The sequence below is a fragment of the Protopterus annectens genome, chromosome 2.part1, assembly GCF_019279795.1.
Source record: "Protopterus annectens isolate FY-2018-M chromosome 2.part1, PAN1.0, whole genome shotgun sequence".
Lineage (NCBI taxonomy): Eukaryota > Metazoa > Chordata > Ceratodontiformes > Protopteridae > Protopterus > Protopterus annectens.
Window position 1 is genome coordinate 176,122,523 of NC_056729.1, and position 25,625 is coordinate 176,148,147.

Sequence of the window (25,625 nt, forward strand, 5' to 3'; positions counted from 1 at the left end):
AAACTCTTCTAAAAGTAAATGTAAGCTTTTATTACCAGTCTCATTTTGGTTTACTTGTCCATTTTGTAGGGAAATAGTGGCAGAAATCCAGTCTTTTAACTGTGGTACTGTATTCAAGCCTTGTGTACCAGAAAAAATGTCAGCAGTTTGTTGCCCACAAGGAATAGAGTTTGTGGGACTCGTAGCTAAATTAGGAATAAAAGTAGAAGACAAATTAACATCGCTAAGACCAGATGCTCCAGCAGTACAAGTTTTTAAGCTAGAAAGATGGTTCAAGGAGCTCTGTGAGTTGGAAGACGCCATTTCTCCTCCTTCCAACGTAGTTGCAGAGCATTTTACCTCATTTGGGGGCTTGGCGGTCTGGGAATCTACTTTGTGAGAAAGAGACAAAACAATGTTAGTTAAATTCGCTACAGCATGTTGTAAAGTACTGAAATCAGTACTTTTAACAGGAGGTTCGTTGGAGTTGATGGTATCTTCCACATCTGCCATGACAAACTGTAAGCACCAAAAGACAGAAAGAAACTACTGAGCAAACTGCAGAAGTGTGTGAACCAAGTACTCCAGAATAAAACCACTGGTATAGTGATGCTTTAGAAAATGCTGGTAGTCCACAAAGTAAAGCAAAAGAGTTTATTGTAAGACAATAGAAACCCTTAATGAAGCCAAACTGAATTGGGTCTAGAGTTTGAAGGTCACCTTCACCTCGACCAGTGGATGAGAAACTGGAAATTTACCACTGTTCTGGTAACTGTCTTTGAACAGAGGCAGTAGTTAAATAATGCCCTAGCTCACATACACTCCCTTAAAATAACCTCTAAGCGCAGTAGCGTATGAGCAACATTTGGGTTCACGCCACTCAATCTTGTAAAGCAAGAAGTCTGGGCAAATCCCAAAATAATGGGGAGACAAAAGACCAAAACTAAGGATAGATTTTAAATACTACTCTTATCTTAGAAAGTTGCTAAAATAACAGGAGTTGTGTTAGCTTGCATTTTTCTGAAGAATATGAAGTCTAAAGCTCAAATGTATGCCATTATTTAATGACTTCAGTCCTCAGCGATTAGCCAGAAAACCACAAATTTTATGAGGAACAGACCAAAAATATGAGGCAAAAATGTGGGCATTCTGTGAAAATCTAGACAAATGAGAAGTATATTTGGGTTGCATGGTCAGGCTTGTAAAGGCCCTCAGTGGTTGTTAGCCTTGTATGCACCTAGTAATGTATATATTAGATATCTTGGTAAAAATAATACTTGTTTTGGACAGATGCAGCAGAAGTGAAGCATTATAAGTTGTACTTGAGACTAAACTACTACATCTGGGATGATGTGTGACGAAGTGCTCATGTTAGAATTATTGAATTTATACATCTTTTAAGGAATACATTTAATTTAATGTGTTATTGCTGTGTTTCTTTGGCAGCTTTCTACTGCAGAGAAGGAATGTTGACCTGCCAAACCTTTCTGAAAACAGCAGCAGCAGCAAACTTGCAAAATCTCAGCAAGTCGCCCAACAAAGTAAGATTATTTAATGAACATTATGCACACAGATTAATGTATGGCTATTAAATGCGGTGCTAAATGAATATATTTTAAAATGTAATGTATGGGTTTCTGCAGCAAATCCTTAATGTAGGTATTAACATTCTGTAGCTATTTGCAAACTGCTTTGCTATGTATAATAAGTTTGTTTAAAAAGCAAAATATGTTAAACAGTAGTGTAACCATAAGCAAAACATCAGTATTGTATTAACTGTCAGTGGATGTTTCATGAGTAGTTTGCTTAAACCCACTATTCAGAGGTGCAAGATTCATAGCACGCTGAGACATGTATGCGATTCAAAACCAAAGTATTCTTAATTTCTGCTGACACATCCATCTGTTTAGCACATTACATCCTAGTGATGCCTTGGTATTTCAGTGGCTAATTTAAAAATTGTCATGTGCACGTCCTTGGCTTTCTTCTTGACCAAGCAATGTATCTTTAGGATGAATAATTTGCATTCGAAATGAGAGATATTTTTCAGTGAGGCTGTTTTAGAGCAAGAGCCATATCATGAGATTAAAGAAAGCTGATTCAGAAGGGATGTCTGAAATTATTTGTTCACAGTAAGAGTGATAAATTGTTTTAGCTGCTTTCTATCAATTAATTGTAATGAAGAAAGCAGGGATATACTAGAAGATGTGTAATCCGCATATATTAATCACAACGGAGACAAAATGACCAAAGAGAGTTGTAGAGCTGAAAAGACCCAAGGTGCTTTCACTGTGACACAATTGTACATAAAGTGGATCCACCTCATCCTTCCTCTCCTCATGTTCTGTATTAACAACTTTAATTTCAGTATCCGAGACAAACAGTGTGGTTAGCCAGTGGTTAGACCTCTCTTGCTCACATCTGCAGGTTTAGATTCAGTTTTGACCTTTCACTACTCTGTTCTGATTAGTGCTTGCTTGTATGTCTTTTTCGAGGTGTTGTCTGGCTTCACCATGTCACCTCAGCTTCCAAGGATAGACAGTCTGGATATTTCTTTGTTCATTAACAATGAAGGTGGTCTAGTCTGAAGACCTATTTCAGCCATAACTTAGGTCAAGTGCAAACGTGGTAAATATCAAAATATTAAAAACAAGAGATGATTATGTAGCAGTAACAAATGGCAAATGATAAAATTCTTGACACAGCAGAACAGTGAGTGTTGATAAAAGGATACATGAATAGAGTATAAATCAGCTGCTATCAAGTTCAGTTGTACCAAAATTAAACATTTAAAAATGATTAATCGATGCTGTTAAACTTCTCCATAAATTATTATAATTTATCAGCAATCATTTGCATAAAGTAATTCCTTAGCTACCACAATGTACATGTAAAATGATTAAAGACCTAATGTTTAAGTTCAAATATGGAGAGTTTACTCTTGGGTTCATAGGTAGGTACTAGGCTATCGGCCCAAGGGCCTAAGTAAGCCTAGCCAACAAGGTTCCCTGGCTTATGCCACTCAAGAAAGTTAATTTCCTGTGCCCCTGTCATGCAGAGCCATGGAAGTGATCCCCCGGGGTGTTCATAGGTTCATAGGTTAGTACTAAGCTAACTGTCCTTGCAAGCCATTTTAAGCCTAGCCAATTATCCCTTGTGAGACTCAAACCCTGCACCTTGTGTTTGTAAGGCAAACACCTTAACCATTAGGCCACCCTTCCAATAGAAATAAACAGCCTCTGCAAGGTTCAAACCCAGGACCCTTCACACCGTAGACAAAGTGATTTACAACTAAGCCATGTGTATTTCCTATTTCCCATCCACTCATGCTTGACATAGTTGGGTAGCCTGTTCCAGAGTATAGGAAGTCTCTGGGACAGGAATCTTTCCCTCCAGCATGTCCTGTTTTTTGTGGTGACAAGGTTTAGGTCCCTAGAGTGTGTAGCTCGGAGGGATTGGGATTTCTTTAGGTGTAGCATGTCCAACAGCTCTGGGTTTAACATAGCTTTATATGTTAGGCAGAGAGCTCCTCGGAGAAGGTGATATACTACAGAGTAAGCTGGAGTTTTTTGAGATTGTCAGTGTAGGACATTTGAAGCAAAAGATAGTATCCTGCTGTGTGAAGCACTTCTGGTAAAGTCCAGAATGTAAAAAAGCACAAAATAACCAGTAAGTGCACCAACGGCTGTAAAGTAAACATCCACCAGCATTAAAAAATCAAAGGTTTAATACGAACACATGAAAAAACAGATCCTAGGTAGTAAGCGCTTTCACATTATTACAACGCTTCATCAGACTTCAAAGACACAATGTGGTGACTATCCTTTTATACATCATCATTCATTGCAACTTACTATCAATTAATTAATTAATCAATCATCCAAACAATTAAATATTTAAATCAATATACTATGCGGTATCACCATTCATGAAAAAGCATACATAGAAATTGATATATCGTGCATAAGAATATATAAAAAATATGTATAAAAACACTATGTATATGTATAAATAAAATATAAAAACCCTTTTGGCAGTAACACATTTGTAAAATTACACATTTATAAAATTAATGTTTCAATGGTCTCCCTGTTAAGAATGGTTTCAGAGTAATTTTTTCATTGAGACCATATTTATGGGCTTGCAATTTTAATATCCATTTATTCTCCTCTTCTTCAGTATAATTTTTAATGTCGCCCAATCTATTGGTCATAGATATGACCTCCATCACCCTGAAGATAAAGGAATGTGTGGAATCATGTTCTAACACATGTCGTGCCAGAGCATTGGTTGCATTACCTTTCTCTATCGCATATATGTGTTCCCTAATGCGTTCACGCAAGGATCTGTTAGTCTTGCCTACATAAAACTGCTAGCAAGACAACCATTGAGCTATATAAATAACGTGTGTCGTTCTACAATCAGCATATCCTTTGAAAATATATGTACGTCCCGTATGTGGATGTATGAACGTGTTGTTACCTGCTATATATTTACATTGTTTGCACGTACGGCAAGCATAAGTTCCCATCCTCTGTGACGATATCCGGTCCCTATGTGTGTTGTCATAACACAACATCCTGTTCAAGGACTTCATGTTCCTATAAGCTATATGAGGTTTATCATCCACTAATGTTTTTATTGTATCATCCATCAACAACAATTTCCAGTTGTTGTTTATCACTTGTTTGACATAATTATTCCTGTAGGTAAACTGTATAATTAATCTATTGACATTGGGAACGTTAGTGTCCTTGTTGGACTGCATATTTACCTCTGTTCTATTAATGAAAGGAGTACCCGTGTCATTCCTATGTCTGTCACCTTCTGTGATGGCTCCAGATACTTCCTTTTCATTATAGCCTCTTAAGGTAAAATTAAGAGCTAGTTGTTTCTTCTGTTGTTCATATGCCTCCCCTTGTGTGGTTAACCTGGAGGCCCTCAGGACTTGATTTTTCACTATGTTACCATGTATATGCCTGGGATGCATGCTGTTGCGATGGAGGAGGTTATTCCTCCAGCAAGGCTTCCTAAACAATTCAGTGTCAATGCCCTTGGACCCTTTTACAAGCTTAACATCAAGAAAAGCTATCTCTGATTTAGAAAAGGTACTATCGAAGGTCAAAAAGTCTGTCGTCCTATTTAAGAAAATCACAAAATCATCCAATTGTTCAATAGTTCCACCCCAACCATGAATGGTGATACCACATAGTATATTGATTTAAATATTTTATTGTTTGGATGATTGATTAATTAATTAATTGATAGTAAGTTGCAATGAATGATGATGTATAAAAGGATAGTCACCACATTGTGTCTTTGACGTCTGATGAAGCGTTGTAATAACGTGAAAGCTCTTACTACCTAGGATCTGTTTTTTCATGTGTTCGTATTAAACCTTTGATTTTTTAATGCTGGTGGATGTTTACTTTACAGCCGTTGGTGCACTTACTGGTTATTTTGTGCTTTTTTACAGTGTAGGACATTTGTTTGACACCAGTAATCCTCTTTGTGAGGTATTTCTGTGGCCTTTCCAACTGCTGCAGATGTCTTGTGAGGTACATTCCAAAAGGGGTGTCGTACTCTATAGTGGGTCTAATGAGTGCCTAGTAGAGGGGAACAATGGCCTCTTTTTTCCAGGATGAGAACCCTTTTGTGATGAGGTGTGCCACATAGAAGTATTTCCTGACTACTGTGGCGATGTCATTATCAAAGGAGAGACTACTGTCCACCTGGGTCCCAAGGTCTCTTTTCACACATTAGGCATTAAGTAGACTGCCATTTATGTGGTAGTTCATGGGTACAGAGGTTTTATCAAAGGGGATGACAATGCAATTTTTGGCATGGAGCTTGAGGCCATGCCTCTGACACCAGGCATCTGTCTCAGTGAGGCCCTTCTGTAGGATGTCCACATCATTTGGGGATACGACGATGGCTCCTAGTTTGCAGTCATCTGCGAACTTCATCAACCAGAGGCCTTCTCTGTTAGCCTGTACTTCAGAGATGTAGATACCAAACAGAAGAAGTCCCAGGATTGAACCCTGTGGTACTCCAGTTGTCACCGGTTTGAAGTCAGATTTGGAGTCTGCAACTTTTACAGTGTTGTAGTCTGCAACTTTTACAGTGTGGGTTCTGTCAGTTAGCCAGTTGGCAATCCATCTTGTGACATAGGGATTTATGCCTGTTTTAGTGAGTTTATCTATAATTCCAGAATGGGGGATGGTGTCGAAAGCCTTGGTGAGGTCAAGATAGGCTGTGTGAACCACCTTACCCTCGTTTCCTGCTTTGGTGACCGTCTCAAAGAAGTCAATCAGGTTCAGAAGTCATGATCTGCCTTTCAGAAACCCAAACTGGGCGGGGTCTAGAGTTTGGAGGTTACCGATGTCTTTGTTTATGAGTTCCATGATGATACATTCCATGGCCTTGCAGACCAGGCTCATCAGGCTAATAGGGCAATAGTTCCCAGGATCAGTGTTGACTCCCTCTTTGTGGAGTGGGATTACTGTTAATGTGCACCATTCAGTGGGCACAAAGCCTGATGTGAGACTATGATTGAACATGGTGCTTAGGTGGGGAGCCAGTTCATTCTGAAGTTCATGTAAAATGCAGCCTGGGATGTTGTTCGGTCCCATGGATGCTTTGTTTTGGTTTTAGAGAGTGCAGCTTTTACCTGCATAGATGTGATTACAGGAACTCTGCATTCTTCCTTTATAGATATGGGCTCTTTAGGGGGTGAGAGGGGGGTAAGGTTAGCACTGAACCTATCTGCCAAGATGTTGGCAATACCAGTTGGTCAGTATTAGTCCTATGGCTTGGGTCTTTGCTGAAAATGGTTTGCACCGAATCATTTTACTAAACTCATTAACATATAAGTAAATTCATTTAAAATGATACTATACAAAGTACATAAAATTAGACAATTTTGTGCATCTGCCAGGATCTTTTTTAAACACTTATTTTTTCTGAAAAGCTAATGAAATACAAAATCCTTTTTGATCCCTTGTAGTTATTAAAACCAGCAGAAATGGCAATAAATAAACAAATAAAAATGTGAATCTTTGAAGTTGTATTGCAGTAAAGAGGAAGAGAGGTTTCTTGCAAAACTAACCTTTCTTTAAAAGACTGACCTAATAAACTAAGTTTGCAACTATCACAGGAGTCTACATTGATTCTCGGAATGGGACATTAACTGTAAATATTTCCCGTAAAAAAGCAAGTATCGCCAGGCTTTACTGCTTTATTACAGGTACCAAGCTAACCTTAACTTCTAGAATAATTTTGTCTTCCATTTTTAACTCTTACTAAGGAGGCTGCATAATAAATCATAAAATGCCTCATTGCTTAAGAGAGAGATACATGTGATAAACTGTTTTCTAAACTTTATCCTTTACATCTTTCAAACTTTATTCTACAGGGACACCTTTTTCATTTCATTAAAAACTAAAGTACACAGCTAACCCCCAGCCCATATGAAGAAAGCTACAATCTGTACCCCATGCCAGATTCTATCACAGCATACCAGTAATGGCACACTAACTCCCGAGGTGTACACATTATGATCAGTCAGAAAATCATATTAAAATCACTATACACAACTCCTGAGTCCCTTAACTGTCCAGTAATCCCAGTATGCTACTAGAATGTGCCCAGTCTGCCAGTGTCTCATGGCAGTCATATTACATCTAAAACTTAACAATGTAGTAATATGCTTTGTAAATGATTGGAATAACATATCACAGTCTTATATGATTTACCCCTGCAGATGCTCATCATCCCTGAAGTCTATTACATATAAAAGAAGCAAGAAATGATTACCCTTCTCAGCAGAAAATGAAAAATACAGTAACATCTATGGCATAATTCAGCACAGCTTCTTATTTATACCAGGCTGTGGTGGCCTTTCATGAAATAGCCATGTCTTCATTTTTTAGCATGTTTACTTTTTTAAATTAATGTATTTATTTATTTTTATTTATTTTTTTTACTTTATCTAAACGTACGTATGCAAGACTAGAATATTTTCCTTGGTGTACCTTTCAGAGGGAAACAATAATAATGAAATGGAAACTAGAGCTGTGACTTAATGCATCTTTTGTTGGAAGGTATCTGTTGCTTAACTGACATTCGTAACTTGCCAATGCATGCATATCTTAAAACAACGTAACTAGCTTGTGAACGCCTTACATTGAAGGCACTTGAATTGCGCAGTGTTGGATTTTGGGCTAGGTTGCGAAAAACCCACCCAGTGGAGTCACTTGAACTGCACAGTGTGGGATATGGGGCTTGGTAATGAAAACCCCACTCACTCTTCATGATGATCTGCCACTAGCCAGCATGCATGTCTACTCCATTGCAATCACGTAATAATGGGGGAAGATTTGGGCTTCAGTCCAAATGATCAGTCAGTAGGGTAAGCCAGTGATCGGTATATTTATGCCAAAAAGAGCTATAAAAAATGTATCCCTTTGCCCTTTGTAAATGTATAGCCTGAGAAATCTCAGATGCTTAAGGTAACATCTCTGTTGCACCTCTGAGCTTGGGCACCTCTGAGCTTGGAAGAGATCTGACAAGGCTTTCTGGGGAGTGATTTCGATCGTATACTGATTCACTATTGAAATGTTTTTTTCCACAGCCAGGTCAGGGTTAGTGTTCAGAATTACATCACTTTTGACATAGCCTTAGCGTTATGCTTTATAACCCGTCTTTGTATATCATTACCACACAGCTTAAAAAGCTTCAGGTCACCTGGCATATGCATAAGTGTCATTGGCTCAAGCAAAGTCACATTAAAAGGCAATTTGGGGGATAAAAGCTTTAGAACGTTCTCCCCACTGAATTACACTTACTGTGCAAGCTTCATGGAACTGACAGCTAGCGATTTTCAAGGCTGGTAGATAAGTACTGTTCTGGGGAAACTGACCACTTGTGCTTTTTCTGTGAAAGAAATTTACTTTATGCCACAAAAAGTGTTTTGTTATGAACTGTCATTTTTTTGGGGTGAAGTTTTTCTCAGTATATGCTTATGTGACAAATCTATCTAGAAATTTTTTTTCTAATTAATTTCTGCATTTTCTTGTAGAATTTCAATGTTGGGACACAATATTGTGTGCTTGGAGATTGTCATTTAAATTTGTAACTTAAAATCCTTATTGTGTGTTAAGAGGATGATTGACTCTTACAGGCTCGGCTACTCTTCTTTCAGGCATTTTTTCCTTTTTCAGATGGATAGTGGAGCAGTCACCAGGCTCCTCAGTTCTTCCAAAACTTTCTGCAATAGCAAAGAAACAGCTAGGGAGTCTTAAGGTGTCAGGTCAGTCCTCTACTGCCTTACCTGCCAAAAGGTGATTCCATTGTGTCTGAACTTGGTTATTTAGTTGGCTTAACAATGTTTCTGTGCCCATCTGGTGTAGCTCCTGGAGAAGCCATTACAACTAGGGAACTAGACATGCCCTCTGTGACTGTAGGTTTGTTCTCGCTGGCCAAAGCAGAACCACTCTTGCTGGTTTCAAGGGAAGGATTGGGTGAATGTACAGTATAGCTGGGCTAAAATAAATGATCTACAGGATGGTGTCCCTGCCATGAGCTGGTCTTTTTCTGTAGTCTCCAAAACAAATAAAATTAAGAATGTTATATTTCATGTATGTATTACTATGAGAGAAAACTTGCTGCAGTTTGCTAAAGAAATAATTTCTTCTTTTAATGTGTAAACTTCTGTTCCTTCAGATATCTCTAAGAGGAAATGAAAAAGAGTACCCTCTTAGTCTGTCACTGATTCTCTGTCAGAACTACAGGAAATGGAGGGCCAGTGTTTTTCTTAACTGATCTCTATTTGAGCTGAATATTCTGATTCTGTGGATAGTGCTACTTCAGATTTCTCTCCAGAAGAGCTATCTTTTTTCTGAGACTATGAAATTAAAGAGGTATTTCAATGGGAGCAATATGTAACACCTATTTCCCAACAAAAGTCTTATGATTTGTTGCAAAGGGATATTCCACTGCTTGCAGCAGCCTTTCCGATGTTCATCATATTGATTATTGCTGTAGTGGCCTTAGCTGTATGGGTTATATCCTGTAAAGGATACAACAGTCACTGGCTTCCAAATCTTCAGGGCACCTTCTATGCAATCAACTGTTAAGCAGTGAGTTTCCTAAAAGATAGGCTTGAGAGCCAAACCCTCTGCCATTGAGGAGCGATGGTCGGCTTGTTCTATTCCTTTGCTGGGCAGATAAGTTCCCTCTTGACTTGCACATCAGAAAATTCACTGTTTAATGTAAATTCCAGCTTAGGAAAGTTATTTTAATCTAGGAGTATGTGTTGTAATGGACAGTTATGAGACTTAACGGTTCTATTAAACAGGAGTGCATTTTTTTCCTTTCAATTTTAAAAGTAGTTTAAAGTAGTTGAAATTATTGTACTTTTTGGGGCTGGTAAAGTGTATTAAAGTGCTTTTTACTGTGTCTTTATAGGAAAAAGTGACTTTTAACAACTTTAGATTAATGCTGGCATATGCTGCTAGTTTTTCAGCACAATTTTTGGCTTGACCATGGAACAAACTACTGGTCCCATGGCTGCTCCTTCTTCCAGCCACAAAAAAGAAAAAGTTAAGTAAACATTCTTTGCCTCAACAGCAGGTGACTTTGCTATGCCAAAGGTGCTTTCTTAGCTACTCATCTTTAGCTTGCTCCCTCTGGTGTAGCACCTACAGCCATGATGGACCAGGGGTAAGCCAAATCCTCTGTGGCTTTTGGGGTACCCTCAGTGGGCAAGGTAGAGCCACTCTTGTCAGTCCTGAGAGAGGGAACAGCGAAGGCTTCCCTGTTAAGTCAAAATGTGCCCATTCCTGTGGAAGCTGCTGCTGTTAACAACACTGTTGGCCCCATTTTACCTGTAAAAAAAACAGAAAAATAAACATGTATATACTCCCTTCACGTTTCTCCACAGAGGAGTAGTTTACTAGAGCTCAATCAGGGTTTAATTCAGGCTTAATGATCCTACTTGTAAAGTGGTTTGTGTTAAAGAGGGATGCTTCTTTTCCTGAAGAGATTCAAGATTCTGAATCTGGACCAGAAGATGAAAGGACAGATGCAGGGTTTTCTCCTCAGACTTCTGATTTTCTGTGAAGAGAGCACAGTATCTGATTCTCCCTGTGGGTGTTTCCCTTTCTTTGAGACAGTTGCTGCAATGTGCTTGTGATTTCAGTGGGAGAACACTGAGGTTTCTCAGTCCTTCAGAAACTACTGTGAGCTGTTACAAACTGAATTTCCTGAACCTTCACAAATTCCTAATGTGCCGTCAGTTGGAGGATGTATGTGTCACTGTCTATAATTTTCTTGACAGCCTGTCTGCTGCCCCTAAAAAGGCAGATAGATTGTGTAAACTTCCTCATACATTTAAGTTTGTATACATTCTTCAATTCTAACTTAGCAGCTGTAGCTTTAGTTCTTCTGCTGCTAAAACATTTAGTTAATTCCAGTCCTACACTTTCTCACAAGGATTGGAAAATAACTGACAGGTATGGGTGGGGGGGAATTTTCAGAATTGTATGCTTCTACAACTTTGATTTTCAAAATTTTATTCTGGATAATTGTGAAATTATGAGGAATGATTTCCTGGTGAGGAAAAAAAACCTGTCATGTCAAGCAGAGCACCTATTTGGTCCTCTTCAAAAGGAACCTTGATGATTGGATGGGAGAAAGGAAATTCACCCCAGGGATCATGTCAGTCGCCCTGCTAGACAGGGGTCCAGGGAAGTAAATAGTGTGGGAAGAAATAGCCAGGGAATTGTTATGGCTAGGCTTCTATAGGCCCTAGGGCCGATAGTCTAGTACCAACCTATGAACCTGCTTTAAATGTTTTTTTTTTTTTTTTCGTTTTACAGGTCACAGCTCATTGTATGACTGTTGATGCTTCTCCCAATGCTATGGCCGCTTGTACTAGTTTGAGGAATTTTGCCTAGCTGTGTTCTCTAAACATCCTGTATGATGTAAAAATGAGATTTTAAAATCTCCTTTGGATAGAGATTTCGTTTTTGGTCCTTTTGCTGCAGAAGTTATAAAAAGTGTGATGAAGGGGCTAAATATTTTTCAGTGCTACTTTCTCAATTTTTCAAAGGGATTCTGAATCCCTCTTCCAATTTTGAGAAGAAGAAAAATGAACAGTTTCAGCAAAATGCTGGTAAACTTTTATGAAGAAATGGCAGGGAGCTTCCAAAAAGAATACAGGACCCCCCCAACCAAAAACAGTCCATTAAGACAGAATGAATATTTAAGGACCTTCTCCATCCTCCCACTATGGCATTCTTGCTTCCTTTCCTGAAAGTCTAAATCTCCACTTCTGTCTTTTTCCAGAGATAGTTTCAGGCAAGTGGGCCCTGAAGATCATTCATCAAGGTTATGTATGGAAGTGGGAGAAAATTCCTCCTTTCCGGGACTTAATTCTTCATCCACTGGATCAGTATTTTTTATTTCATACTGTCCTTTAGCACCTGTTATGTCAGTGAGTGACAGACCCAGTCACTTATTCCCGTATAGGGAAAGGTTTTTATTCAAGGATGCTTTTGGTTTCAAAGAAAGAAAATGCTTATAGACCAGTTCTGGATTTTTCTGTCTTAACACAATTTATGATAGTGCCCAAGTTGAAAATGCTGTCACCTTACAACCTGTTACCTTTTCTTCCTCATTTGTTTTCTGGCAACACTAGATTCGACAGATGCTTATCACATACCTAGTCATTTACCCTTCAGACGTTTTTTAAGGTTTTGTGTGTCTGAATCACATTTTCAGTATAATGCCATACTTTTTGGACTTTCCACTGCACCAAGACATTCACAAAGTGTGTAGCTCTAGTTATACTTCATTGCAAGCTACAAGATGTCCACACTTGTCCAAATTTAGGCAGCTTGCTTCTCTTGTAGAGTCTAGTAATATGAATAACTCACTTGGGTGACAGATCTCTTGCAGAAGCTGTGAATCCAGGAGAACATCCAGTAGTCTGTTAGACAGGATTGTGTGTTCCTTGGGTGTCTGCTAGACACCTCAGTTCCAAGGGCTTCTCTTACATAGGAAAAAAAATATATACAGTGGATATAAAAGTGTACACACCCCTGTTAAAATGCTAGATTTTTGTGATGTAAAAAATGAGACCACAATAAATAATTTCAAAACTTTTCCCACCTTTAATGTGACCTATAACTTGTACAATTCAATTGTAACTTCAAACAGCTCTTCGCATAGTAGCACTGCCACTACACAAGACAGCTTGGACATTCACCATACACGCACAAACTAAATTGATCCCTAACCTGACCCTAACCCTAAAACTGACATTCTTGTGCGCACGCACACACGCGCACGCACACACACACACACATCTATATATATATATATATATATATATATATATATATATATATATATATATATACAGGCAGACCCCAAGTTACGGATCCGACATGCGGACAACCCACAGATATCAAACAAGCTGCCGCAATATCAGAAATAACATGAAAAAAATTTAAATCCTTAAAGTTGGCCAAATCTGTGTGTGTGAGAGATCGAGAGAGAATGATGTGTGAGGGAATACGTGTATGAATGAGGAAGTGACTGTGTGTGTGAGAGACTGGGAGAGTGAGAGTGATGTGTGAGTGAATGCATGTATGGATGAGGAAGTGACTGTGTGTGTGAGAGATTGAGAGAGTGAGAATGATGTGTGAGTGAATGCATGTTTGAATGAGGAAGTGACTGTGTGTGTGAGTGATCGGGAAAGTGAGAGCAATGTGTGAGTGAATGCACGTATGAATGAAGAGACTGTGTGTGTGAGACAGAGAGAGATTGAAGATTAAGAGCAAGTGAGTGATCCCCTGGCAGCAGTTAAGAGGTGGGTGGTTACATAAGGGGAAGGGATTATTTATGGAAAATGGTAAAGTAGGGTTAAGAGTGTGTGTGTATGTGCGAGTATCAGAGGACATGATATTCCATCCATACCTCTCAACCTCTTACAGCAAGAAATCTGGACAAAGCTATAAATAATGGGAGGCCCAAAAATAGGAACACTTTTTAAATATTTCTCTTCAAACTTAGAATGTAGGTGGTTTTGCATTAGCATAAATTTTCTGCCCTGTATTAAGTCTGAAACTCAACTGACTGCCATTACTTTCTGACTACAGCCCTCAATGATTTGCCAGAAAAACACAAATTTATGAGAAACAGACCAAAAATATGAGGCAAAAAAATTGTACAGTTGAGAGGTATGGGTTTGTGTACCTCTCCACTTAGCTCAAGGAATCTGGATAAGTCTAAAATTAACAGGAGACAAAGGCTCACAATAGGAGCATATTTTAAATGATTTGTGTTCTGTGTGTGTGTGTGTGTGTGTGTGTGAGTGATACCTCTAAACCTCTTACAGCAAGAAATCTAGACAAAGCCATAAATAAAAGTGGTACAAATGCCCCAAAATAGGGACAATTTTAATAAATATTGCTCTTACAAACGTAGAAGAAGGTTGTTAGAATAACAGGTTTTACATTACCATAACTTTTCTGAAGGGTATGAATTCTGAAACTCAAATGTCTGTCATTATTGTCTAACTTCAGTCATTAATGATTTGCCACTACCTTTGCCAGACAACCACCATTTTATGAAAAATGGACTAAAAATATGTGGCAAAATTCTGGACATTCTGCAAAAATCTGTACAGTTGAGAAAGATTTTGTTGTGTGTGTGTGTGCGTGTGTGTGTGTGTGTGTGTGTGTGTGTGTGTGTGTGTGTGTGTGTGTGTGTGTGTGTGTGTTAAAATGTTCTCATAAACACTGCATTTAATAAGAAGATGTCTTAAACCAGCTATGTTGATAGGAAGTTAGTAAGCATAGCTACAGTATACAGTATTATGTTTAAGATTTTTTTTATTTGGAAGTGTCTCTATAGTGTTTAATATGCAAAGAAAAGTGAAATAAATACTAAACTATGGAAAACATTTGACTGTGTGACATTTAATAAGAACCATATGTATTTGTTTCAACTTGCATACAAATTTGACTGCTTGTATCTTTATATATGTATAGCTATATCTATATATAGATAGATTCATATATATATATATATATATATATATATATATATATATATATATATATATAGTGAGAGAGAGAGAGAGATACACACACACAAATGCACGCGTTTGCAGTTTTGTCCTTTACTGGCCATTATCCATGTCTTGTGAAGGCTATCCTTTCTGTTCAGAAAATCAAATTCCCTTTATTCTTGATGTAAAAGCATCATATTCCAACTGTTCAAGCATTATGTTAAGAGTATTTCTTTTTAGAATCAATGACTGGCATAAACCCAGTATACGCAGTTTACATGATATCTTTTATCATGGGAGAAACTAACTTAATTACCTGATTCTGCTGCTTTCTTGAAGGGGTTCTAACTACTTGAGAAGAACATAAATTACTCCTATCTCTAAGGGAAAAATGTCTTTGACCTTGTGTTTTCCACAAGACTCAGTGAAGATATTATCTAGATATTTATTTATTTGACATTTGTTTACCGGGAAAGTCCAACTGGGCATGTGCCCGAGGAGAAAAATCTCCAGAAACACATTAGCATAGTAAAAATTTTTCTGTTTTTACATAAAGATTCAGGTACAATACAATATAGATATAACCATCACTGTCAAAACAACAAAAGGTGTATAAATAGATTAATCAAAAATGGTATTATAAGGACTATACAAATGTATCATAAAATATATTCAGTGTTATACAGGTTCATATAGTAGGGTGGGGAAAGGGTAGAGTAAAGAGAGAAAAAGCGATATCTGGTAGATATGGATTACAAGTGAAAAGGAAGGAAAATAGTAATGCCCTCCAGCTATGAGAGTTTAGGCAGAGAGCTAAGCTGGCATGGGGCATTGGCAGAGACAGTTGTTGAATAGATGTTGTTTCAGTTGAGATTTGAAGGAAGAGCAATGGGGTACAAGTCTGATAGATTCAGGAATAGAGTTCCAGGTTTTAGCAACACAGTGTGAGTATAGATTAACTCTAGATGATCTGTGAGGTTTATAAATAGATAGTAGATGTTTCTGAGAGAAACGTAAGTGGTTGGAGTATAATATTGAAGTAAAGTTGAGGTTGCTTGTGAAAAAGAAGAATTATACAGTATTTTGTGTGTTAACATAAGTTGATTCAGAGTCAGCAGGTTGGGGAATTCAGGCCAATGTAAGGCTTTTAGTGAGGAACAGTGGTGAGTACTGGGGGCTGTCCTATGGCAAACCTAGGTATTTTATTGTAACATTGCCTAAGTTTTGTTTTTAGGGAGTAATAGATATTTAAAGATTGCATAAGATTGGGCAGGCATATGGAAGTGATGGTAGGAGATAGGAGGTGGTGAAAGTTACTCTTATGGAGTTATTGAGGATTTTTTTTTACCATATACAGCATGCCTAGTTTTTGATTGGTCTTTTTTATACTGTTATTGATATGCATATCAAACTTGAGATTATGGTGAGTTATAACACTTAGCAGTTTGGTGTAGGTGACAGCATCTATTCTGGTGTTTTTCACAGAGGCAGTTGTGAAGGTATTATAATTAAGAGGGGATTGCTTTGGTAAGAATAGCAGAAGTTGCATTTTTTTTTTGGGGGGGGGATTGAGTAGAAGCTGTTTTTTGGTGAACTTGTGCCCTGCCTTCTATATAGGAAGAACTGAACGTCAGCTGAAAAAACGCATATATGATCATATGTATTGTATTAAAAATAGAGACTTAAATAATGCCCTATACAGACACATCAATGTTAAGGGAACACAACATACGTTCAAATTCAGCATTTTGGAAGTCATCCCTAATGATCCTAGAGGAGGCAACATTAAAAGTTTAATAGCCTTTAAAGAAACCTGGTGGCAGATACATTTAGATGCCACTAATCCACCGGGTTTGAATGAGTGTATTTCTATAAAATCTTTACTCATTTAATCACTCATTTTTACACTCACAACTCAATTTTTAACAAACTAATTATTTCCATGCACAATTCATAATTTTTACAAATTTGTCTATATATGCTCATGTTTGCACATTTCTGCATACCTATGTATATTTTTAGCCTTTGTTGAGTATTTGTATTTATGCCAAGGTTTACATGATCACTACTATTCTTTATTACATTAAGACTTATCTAACATTAATGAGTACTATAAGTATAATATATATATATATTTTTTAAAAATTATGTCCAAAAAATTTTTTTAATATGTAATAATACTACTAGTATCATTTTCTATTTTTACACATAGCATGTTAATTTGAGAACATCACCATGTATATTCAAATGAGATATGTATCAGCTTACTCATATTCAGACAAGTCCTTGTTGGGGGGAAAAAAACATATTTTATTAAACATTTTTTATCAAACATTTTTTATTAAATATTTTTTATCAAACATTTTTTACCAAACATATCATATACAACACTCTTTATGCAATTTATATGTAATTTTTCAATGTAATTTTTAAAGTAACTTTTTATGTAATCTCCCGTGCAATATTTTTGTGTAATCGTTTGTCTGTATTATTATGTAATTTTTGAAAAAATTTTCTTACAAGAAATACCCACATATAGTAATTCATCAATGTATCTATTTATTAATTCATCTAATTATTAATTCATCGTCATCATATTTAAATTAAATTATACGTATAATATTTATTTTATTTATATTTAACATCCATAAATTTATGCATTAACTTTATTACCTTACAGATAATGGTATTTACTTTATATCCACAGTATTTTTGTTTTTTGGCACAATTAATAATATTCTCATTAGGCTTCAATTTGCGCTGGGAAATATTTTATGATTCTATTTTATGATTATATTTCATAATTTAACATTCAGTTTTCATTTTATCATGTTTTAATAAATATATTACAAGTATTTATCATTTACAATTTGTAGGACATTAACTATATATTTTTTATTGAAGCAAGACTTTATATGCTTGTTCATTTGGTGCAGAGTACTATTCACAAGAAGTGCCGCAAACTACAATCTTTGATGTGCACTGTTTGATAGGTTTTTACAATATGTTATGGGAAAAAAATGTCCAAAAGGCAGATTGCAAATTTTGGCTGAACGCATTTAATTATTATAAGTATATATCAGATGAATGTATTCTCGTATTGGCAGGTTATGCCTTACAGGAAGTGATGTAATACATTTTTAAAATGCTAGTAAGCAAAAAATTTTTTGGCGCCAAAGAAGTTTTAAATTGAGTCGTTTTTGGTATACTCTGTTAGTTCTGATGAAGACCATGTAAATGGTTGAAAGCGCTTAACTGAATTTTGAATTTTTAGTTCTGTCTTGCACTGTCCTGTTTGATGTTTTGGGGCTCCGTTTCAGTGCGCTGCATTTGAATGGATCCTGTTGTGTATTCATGTTGTCGTTGATCGTATGCACTTGGTATTCGTGTAATAAACTGTGAGTTCCTTCATTTTCGTGTGGATTATTCAGCCCTTGTTCGCTCATTGGTGGGACCGGAGCATTGGTTGCAATTCTGGTGTTTTTCACAGAGGCAGTTGTGAAGGTATTATAATTAAGAGGGGATTGCTTTGGTAAGAATAGCAGAAGTTGCATTTTTTTTTTGGGGGGGGGATTGAGTAGAAGCTGTTTTTTGGTGAACCATGCCTCAATGGAGTAAAATGCTTCCTGAGTTATGCTTTGAAGATGAATAATATTGTTAGAGGAGCAGATTAAAGTAGCATTGTTGGCGTATTGGATCAGGGTAGCTTGCTTTGCAGAGGTGTGAAGATGATTGATAAACATGTTGAATAGGAGTGGTCAGAGAATGGAGCCTTGAGGTATCCAAGTATGTACCAGAAGATAGGGAGAGAAAGTGGAGTTCCATTTGACTGATTGGTATTGGTTAGAGAGGTAACTGTTGAACTATTGAATGGTAGTTTCAGTTAAGCCAAGTTGCGAAAGATGGGATAGGAGTTTAGGGTGGGAAACAGTGTCAGAAGCCTTAGATAGATCTAAGAGTAGAATAGAGACAAAGTTGCCAGTATCTCATGTTTTATTTACTGTGTCTGTGAAAGAAAGAAGAGCAGTGGTAGTACTGTGTGGGAGTCTAAATCTGTGTTGTGGGGGAGAAAGAAGATTACTGTCAAGTAGGTACTATAGTAACTGTGTATGCACTTTCCCAGAATTTTAGAGAGAGGAGAAAGAATTGCAGTAGGGCTGTAGTTTTTTTCAGTGGCGGTACCACTTTTGTGAAGAGGAAGGACATAGAATTTTTCCTTTTTGTGTGGGGACATAGGCTTCTGCGATAGATCTATTTATTAGAATGGAAACTGGATAAGCTATAGAGTCAGCAGCCATTTTTAGATAGTCATTGGAGATATTATCAGCAGAACGGGAACATGGTTTGCATTTGTGTAGCAGAGATTTGATGAAGGAGGTGGGTACCGGTTGAATTCAGAATTAGCTGGGGCATGTATTTTGAGGGTTGGGGACCGTGGGAAGTGATGTTGAGAAAGTGTTAGTAATAGAAGCTATGCTGTTAATGAAATAACAGTTGAACTGAGATGCTATATCTGAAGAAGTACTGTCAGTAATAGGTTGAGGGGAAGATAGTTTCCTGGGGTGTAGAATTTTATGTATTGTATGCACAAAAGTTTTGGGGTTGGTTTTGTGCTGGTCTTGTGGTTTTGAGTAGAATTGTTTTTTATCTAAGTTGACTTGTTTTTTTACAAGGTTATGTAGTGTTCTATAGTGGTGTAGATTTGCTTGAGTGTTTTGCTTTGAATAGTATGACTAGGCTTTATCTCTTTTCTACATAAGGGATTTAGTATAGTTAGAGAGGCAGGGAGAGTAGTTATTTCTGATCTGTTTTTCAAGCTGGAGCTTGGCTGTTCAATATGTTTAAGAAAGTTGAGTTGAATTTTTTGACTGCTTCATCAAGGGGTAGATATTTAAGGAAGGACCAGTTAATTGTATGTAGTGTTTGTAAAGGTCTCTTGATTGAAGTGGATTAAATTGTGTACAGTCTTGTATGTATGTTGTTTGCATGGGTGATTGATGAGTTTGTCAAACAGATAGGGTGGTGATCACTTATCGAGTCTGGTAGTACTTTGGATTGTATAAAATTACTGGGGTGGGAGACTAAAAGCCAGTCAATAGTAGAGTTATTTTGTTGTGATGAGTTGGTATAGGTTGGGGTAGTGTTAAGTTTTGAAAATCTGTAAAGGTTAATAGTGCCATTAGGGAATCGGGAGTTTAGTTTTAGCCAGTCGATGTTAACATCACCTAGAAGTATTGTTTCCATAGAAATATTAGTTGATGTCCAGGATAGGATATTTTCAAGAGTAGTTAGATTATTATCGTGGGTATATACAATGGAATTAGGTACTTTTGTTATTATTTAGTTTCAGAGTGGTAATAATTAGTTCGATTTTGTCAAAAGTAGGAATGGGGTGGTTATAGGGAGTTAAAGAAATATAGTCTGGCTATAGTATGGCTACTCCTTTTCTTTGAGTACAGTCAGCTCTGATGTGTTGAAACCTGTAGGAACAACTTCAGTGTCTTTTATGTGTGGTTTGTGCCAGGTCTCTGTGATTACCAATATGTCAGGGAGATGTTGTGTTATCCAGGCATGTAATTCTGAAACTTTGTTACAGGTGCTACGCATATTTATTGAAATAAGTTTAAGTTCTTTTTGTGACGCTGGAATATTTGTTAGAGGTGGAGATTGTGTGAAATTAGGAACTAGATTGGGGTGAATGTCACCACAGAGTAATAGATATTTAAAGAATACAGAGGAAAGAAAGGATTTAATTTTGCCATGCTGCAAGTTGGCTTGATATCAGCCAGGTATATTGTAGATAGGCACAGTTTAGGTTTAAAGAGGAAATTATGGTTCATGTGGAAGAGGAAAGGAGTGATCGGTAGGGAGTACTGATTGTTGATGTTGGAATGAGAGGTAATGTTTATAGGAGGAAGTAGCGTTGGTGGAATTGATGAGAAATAGGAGGACATAGAGGAGAGTGAGAAATAGGAGGACATAGAGGAGAGTGAGAAAAGTATAAGGGTAAGCAGGATCATGGTATGGAACTAGAACATTGATGTGGAGGTGGGGGGGTTGTGTTGTGACTTTTATATTACGATTTTTGCAAAAGGAGGGCAGGGAGAGGGATAGTAGCACAAAGTAGATGTGTTTTGGTTGGGTAAATGATGCTGAGTGAGTTGAGGAAAGGTTTGACTAGAGAGTTGTAAAGTAATTAGTTACAAAATTAAGTATGTACGTAAATAGAGTGGTTACTGTTAGGAAAGAAATTGTTTGGTGAGAAAGTTAGACAGAGATTGAAGGAGATGGCAATCAGAGGAAATATTTTCTGGGTAGAAATTAGTGAGGGGAAATGAGTGACAGTATATGACAGGGAGAGCAAAAAGTAAGTGTGCAGTGTGAGTTAGTGAAGAAGGAAGGTAACGAGTTAAGCAGGTATTGGAGTTTGTAGGAGGAGCTGGAGGAAGGGGCGTGTTTGTTGTTAGGTTTAAATGTAGGAGTAGTGGGGGGTGGGAATTGGGGCAGAGTAGGGGAGCTGAGTGAGCCCGAGTGTAGTGAAGGTTGAATGGAGTGGGAAGAACCAGAGAGGCAACTGTATACCCAATAAATCCTCTCAGAAAAAAACTATCTGTGCAGCAGATAGGATGAGAAAGAAAAAAGAAAAGATCATCTCCTGAGTCTATAATACTTTTTGTATGCTCTATTGTTTTACTTTTTCCTAAAATTCAAATGCCAGTTGCTTGGATTTCACTTTGTTGTTGTTTCGCCTGTCTATAGGGTGCAGCTGAGGTAGTATCTTAAAATGCAGAAGCAAGTAGGATAAGGAAGTTGCTTAAAGCCTATAGATGGGAAATTGTCTAATAAAAGGGGGGGGGTGAGTGTGCACATTGGAAAATATACAAGACTAATCTGCAGTGTTTGAGCTCATGCACCAGGAGGAGGATGTCAATTAAAAGCAAAAACAGAGTTACTTATGTGTATATAGTGATTAAAAATAAACACAGTAGTTTATTTCTCAAACTTGGTGAGCTGTTGTATTTGGTTTTGTGTATTGATTATAACTTTATGTCTAGTTATGCAGTATCCAGCTGGGAGAGACTCATTCAAGGGCAGCTTTAACAGCTGATGTGACAGGGGTTTAGAGGAGCTAGATATAAGATAAACATTGGAAGGAAAGGTTAAAAGAAAAAGGAAAACATTAGTTAAATATTTTGCCCTCTGTTATCATCTCTAGCTTTTTCCGCAACTGGAATATGAAATGCTCAGAGGCAGTCTCCATTTTGTTCAGTGTGGTAGACTTTCCACCTGTTTAGACTTTTGCAGCACTTCATATTCATCTACTAGCATATGTGAAATACTCATATTGTTTGCTGGAAATCATGATAATTGTTTTGCCCATGTTACTTCTTATATGACTCAAATAATGTATATTTATTTTATGTATTTGTCTCTATATGATCTGACCCTCCATCATGGTCTGCATTCATCATTTTGCATACTTAATGTTTATCATCCAGTGACCTCTAGTTTCTGCTTGCTATTCAGTACAGTTCTTGTGAAGAAATTAGACACTGTCATCTGTATAAGCATGTCTGGCTGAAGATTTTTTACATAATTTCAGTTTAACCTGTGTATTATATGCCAGCATGACTAACTATGGTATTGTAAATAAGTTCTTACATGTTGATTTATGATCTGTTTGTACAGAATGTTTTAAAGACTTGAATAGTGTCCTTTCACATTTGTAACTGTGCATGTTTGTGAAGAAAGATTCTAAAGGCAAACTGTCTCATATTCAGCTGATCTGCAGATGATGTCATCAGTTTGTTGACAGTTGCTATGTATTACTGTTAGAAACTGAAATGATGGAACTTTTAGTAAACAGCTCTTGGTTGATTTTCAAAATATGAAATAAAATTAGAACTGGAACAGTTATGACAGTTAGGCTGCTCTATAAAAGAGCCTGCTGGAGTCACTTATAGTTGTCAATTCTCAGTTACAGTTGTCACTAGTCAGTTGTAACAGCCAGTTGTGAGTTGCTCACAGAAGTACTGTGCAGTGGATACCAATAAGGACTCACAATGAACTGTAAGCCTGCCTTTGTTGTATTGCAATAATTTTGTTTAGATCAGGGACAGTGTTCTTCAGTCAGATAGGAAAATTATAACTAATCCGTAAGATCAGTCAGAGTTTTTCTGAATGTTAGATTTCTGACCTACAGTATCAATTTCATTTTCCTGGTGATTGAGTTCTTTTTGTTTATTGGGAATTACTGTTTTATATTTTTAATAATTTTGCTCACTATTCAATATTTTTATTGACTTACATTCTGGCTGGTCAATCAGTGTTTTCTTTAGGAATTGATAACTTCCCAGGCCACTCCGAAAGCCTGGCTGCTTAGGTAATTTGCTACTATTTGGCTTAATATCTAATTTTCATAATTGGGCACCCCTTTAAAGGGCATGAAGACAACTCTGATTGGTGGCAGCATTACCTCATAATTTTGTGGAAGGAACACAGCTGGAAATCTGTGTTGGTCTTTCCCAGAAGTGTTTGAATGTGTGAAATTTAATTTATTTAAGTGTGAGTGTATCAGAGGTCTTAAACTGGGACACATTGCTCTGGATTGTGTAATAAGAAGTTGAATTTGGGTTGGACAGAAGAATACAGTCCAGTCCCAGACTATAGAGCATGTTCCTGTTGGGCTGTCAAGGGAAAATTGTGAAATATTACTCCTATGTAAGTGATAGTCTCACATTGATTGGAGTCAGTAGTGAGGATTAAGGCTCCTTAGTTACTGACCCAGGATAGTAAGGAATGTCACATTATTTATTGGCAGTTCAAAGGGATATTATCTAGATGTTGCAGTTCTGTATGTAGACTCTTCTATATTCCATTTGTTTAAACAAGCAAATCTCAACTTTGTGGCACTGATTGCAATTCTTAAAATATGCTTGTTTCTTAAGAGAATTAACATTCTGGTAACAGGACTTGTTTGCAGCCATTATTAATTATTGAGCACTTTTGGCTGCTGTCTTCAGTGATACCATTATGTTTTATTTTTTCATTATTGTTTAAGAACTCTGTCTTACTATATCTCCATGATATATTTCACACACAAATCAGTCTGTCAGAGAATATGCAAGTCATTCTCCAAACTTCAAACTTTGTTTTTGGCACTGGTTTGTGTAGATAAGCTATTTAAGCAATAATCCATGACTCTGCGTGAGCACACCAGGATTTACCTATGGCTGGTGTGGTTTGATTATGAGGGCAAAGACTGAGTTATTAAACAAAGGCAACCATGGCTAACTCCTAATGTACCCACAAACAGGAGTGGATTATTGCATTTACACAATGACATTATTTAAGGAAGAAATTGCATACCTTTCGTAAATAATGTCTTTGTATAAGGGTGCTGTAGTATTACTCTGTGTCCTTCCTTGTTTGCTGATATACTGCACATGAGAGTGGGACTTGCATTCTCACACTTGCACAGTATGTCAGTGTTATGCAGGAGAAGCAATGGAGAAAAGAGAATCTCCACTGCAGTTTTTTTTTTTTCGGCTGACATTGTCTTAATGCAAGAAATCTGGACAAAACCCAATATGATAGAGGGGACAAAGGTCCAAAAATAGGGACAGACTTTAAATATTCCTCTTATAAATTTAGAAAGTTGCTGGAATAAGAGGTTTTGTGGTAGCATGCATTTTCGGAAGAATGTAACGCCTAAATGTCTGTCATTATTTAATTACTTCAATCCTCAATAGTTTGCCAGACAAATACAGTTTTTATAAGGAACAGACCAAAACAATGAGTCAAAAATCAGGACATTCTGTGAAAATCTGGACAGCTGAGAATTATGACTGCTGAGATATATGGAGGATCAGCATAAAAATACAAGGAAAATCAGGTATGTTTCTGTTTCTTTCTTTTTGCAAAATGTACATGATTTTTCTTGTATTTTGCTCTGTCCTCTAAGCATATGCCAGTAAAACGTCTGGCTGTTCAATAGTACTTCAGCAGCCAGACTTTTTTGAATTGGTATGTGCTTGATTTGCAGTGGGCACACTGGTTGGGCTGTTCAGTCAGCATGCTTGTTTTTGAATAGTAATGAGACATTATTGTATAATTTAGAGTAATATCATGCCTCATTTATGAAATTTAAATACTATTCATTTATGAAAGGTTTGAGATTTAAATGTTTCTTTAAACCTTGTACAGTTACGTGAAACAATTTTTCTGATGGTTTATTTGGTGTTATTAAATTGTGTAGCAGTCTCTTATTTCTGTCCTCCATCAGAGTTATTGATAATGGTGCATTTTTTATTATCTGGACTGTTATTTGTTATTCTACTTTCTAAATATTAGTTGCCCTTTCTTCCCTGGTTGTATCAAAGTTATGACTGTGTCCAACATACTCAGCCAGTATTAAACTATGTCAGTGCTCAGCTGATTTGCTTTCTAGGCCAAGAAGATCTAAAATAATATTTAAGCATTTGTTCTTAAAGAAATAATACATACCTGCATTTTTGTCCTTGGTTAAGCACATTTATCACAATGTTTTATTATTTAAGTAACCACA

General features: G+C 36.9%; 1 protein-coding gene across 1 annotated transcript in view; it reads left to right on the forward strand.

The window, feature by feature from the left end:
* The window catches only part of ARAP2 (ArfGAP with RhoGAP domain, ankyrin repeat and PH domain 2), a 2,678,178-nt gene that overhangs the window by 784,045 nt on the left and 1,868,508 nt on the right, over nucleotides 1-25,625 (forward strand). Inside the window, exon 3 of the mRNA XM_044062089.1 lies at nucleotides 1,426-1,520. Within this exon, the coding sequence (XP_043918024.1) occupies nucleotides 1,426-1,520 (95 nt within the window). The remainder of the gene's footprint in view (nucleotides 1-1,425; nucleotides 1,521-25,625) is intronic.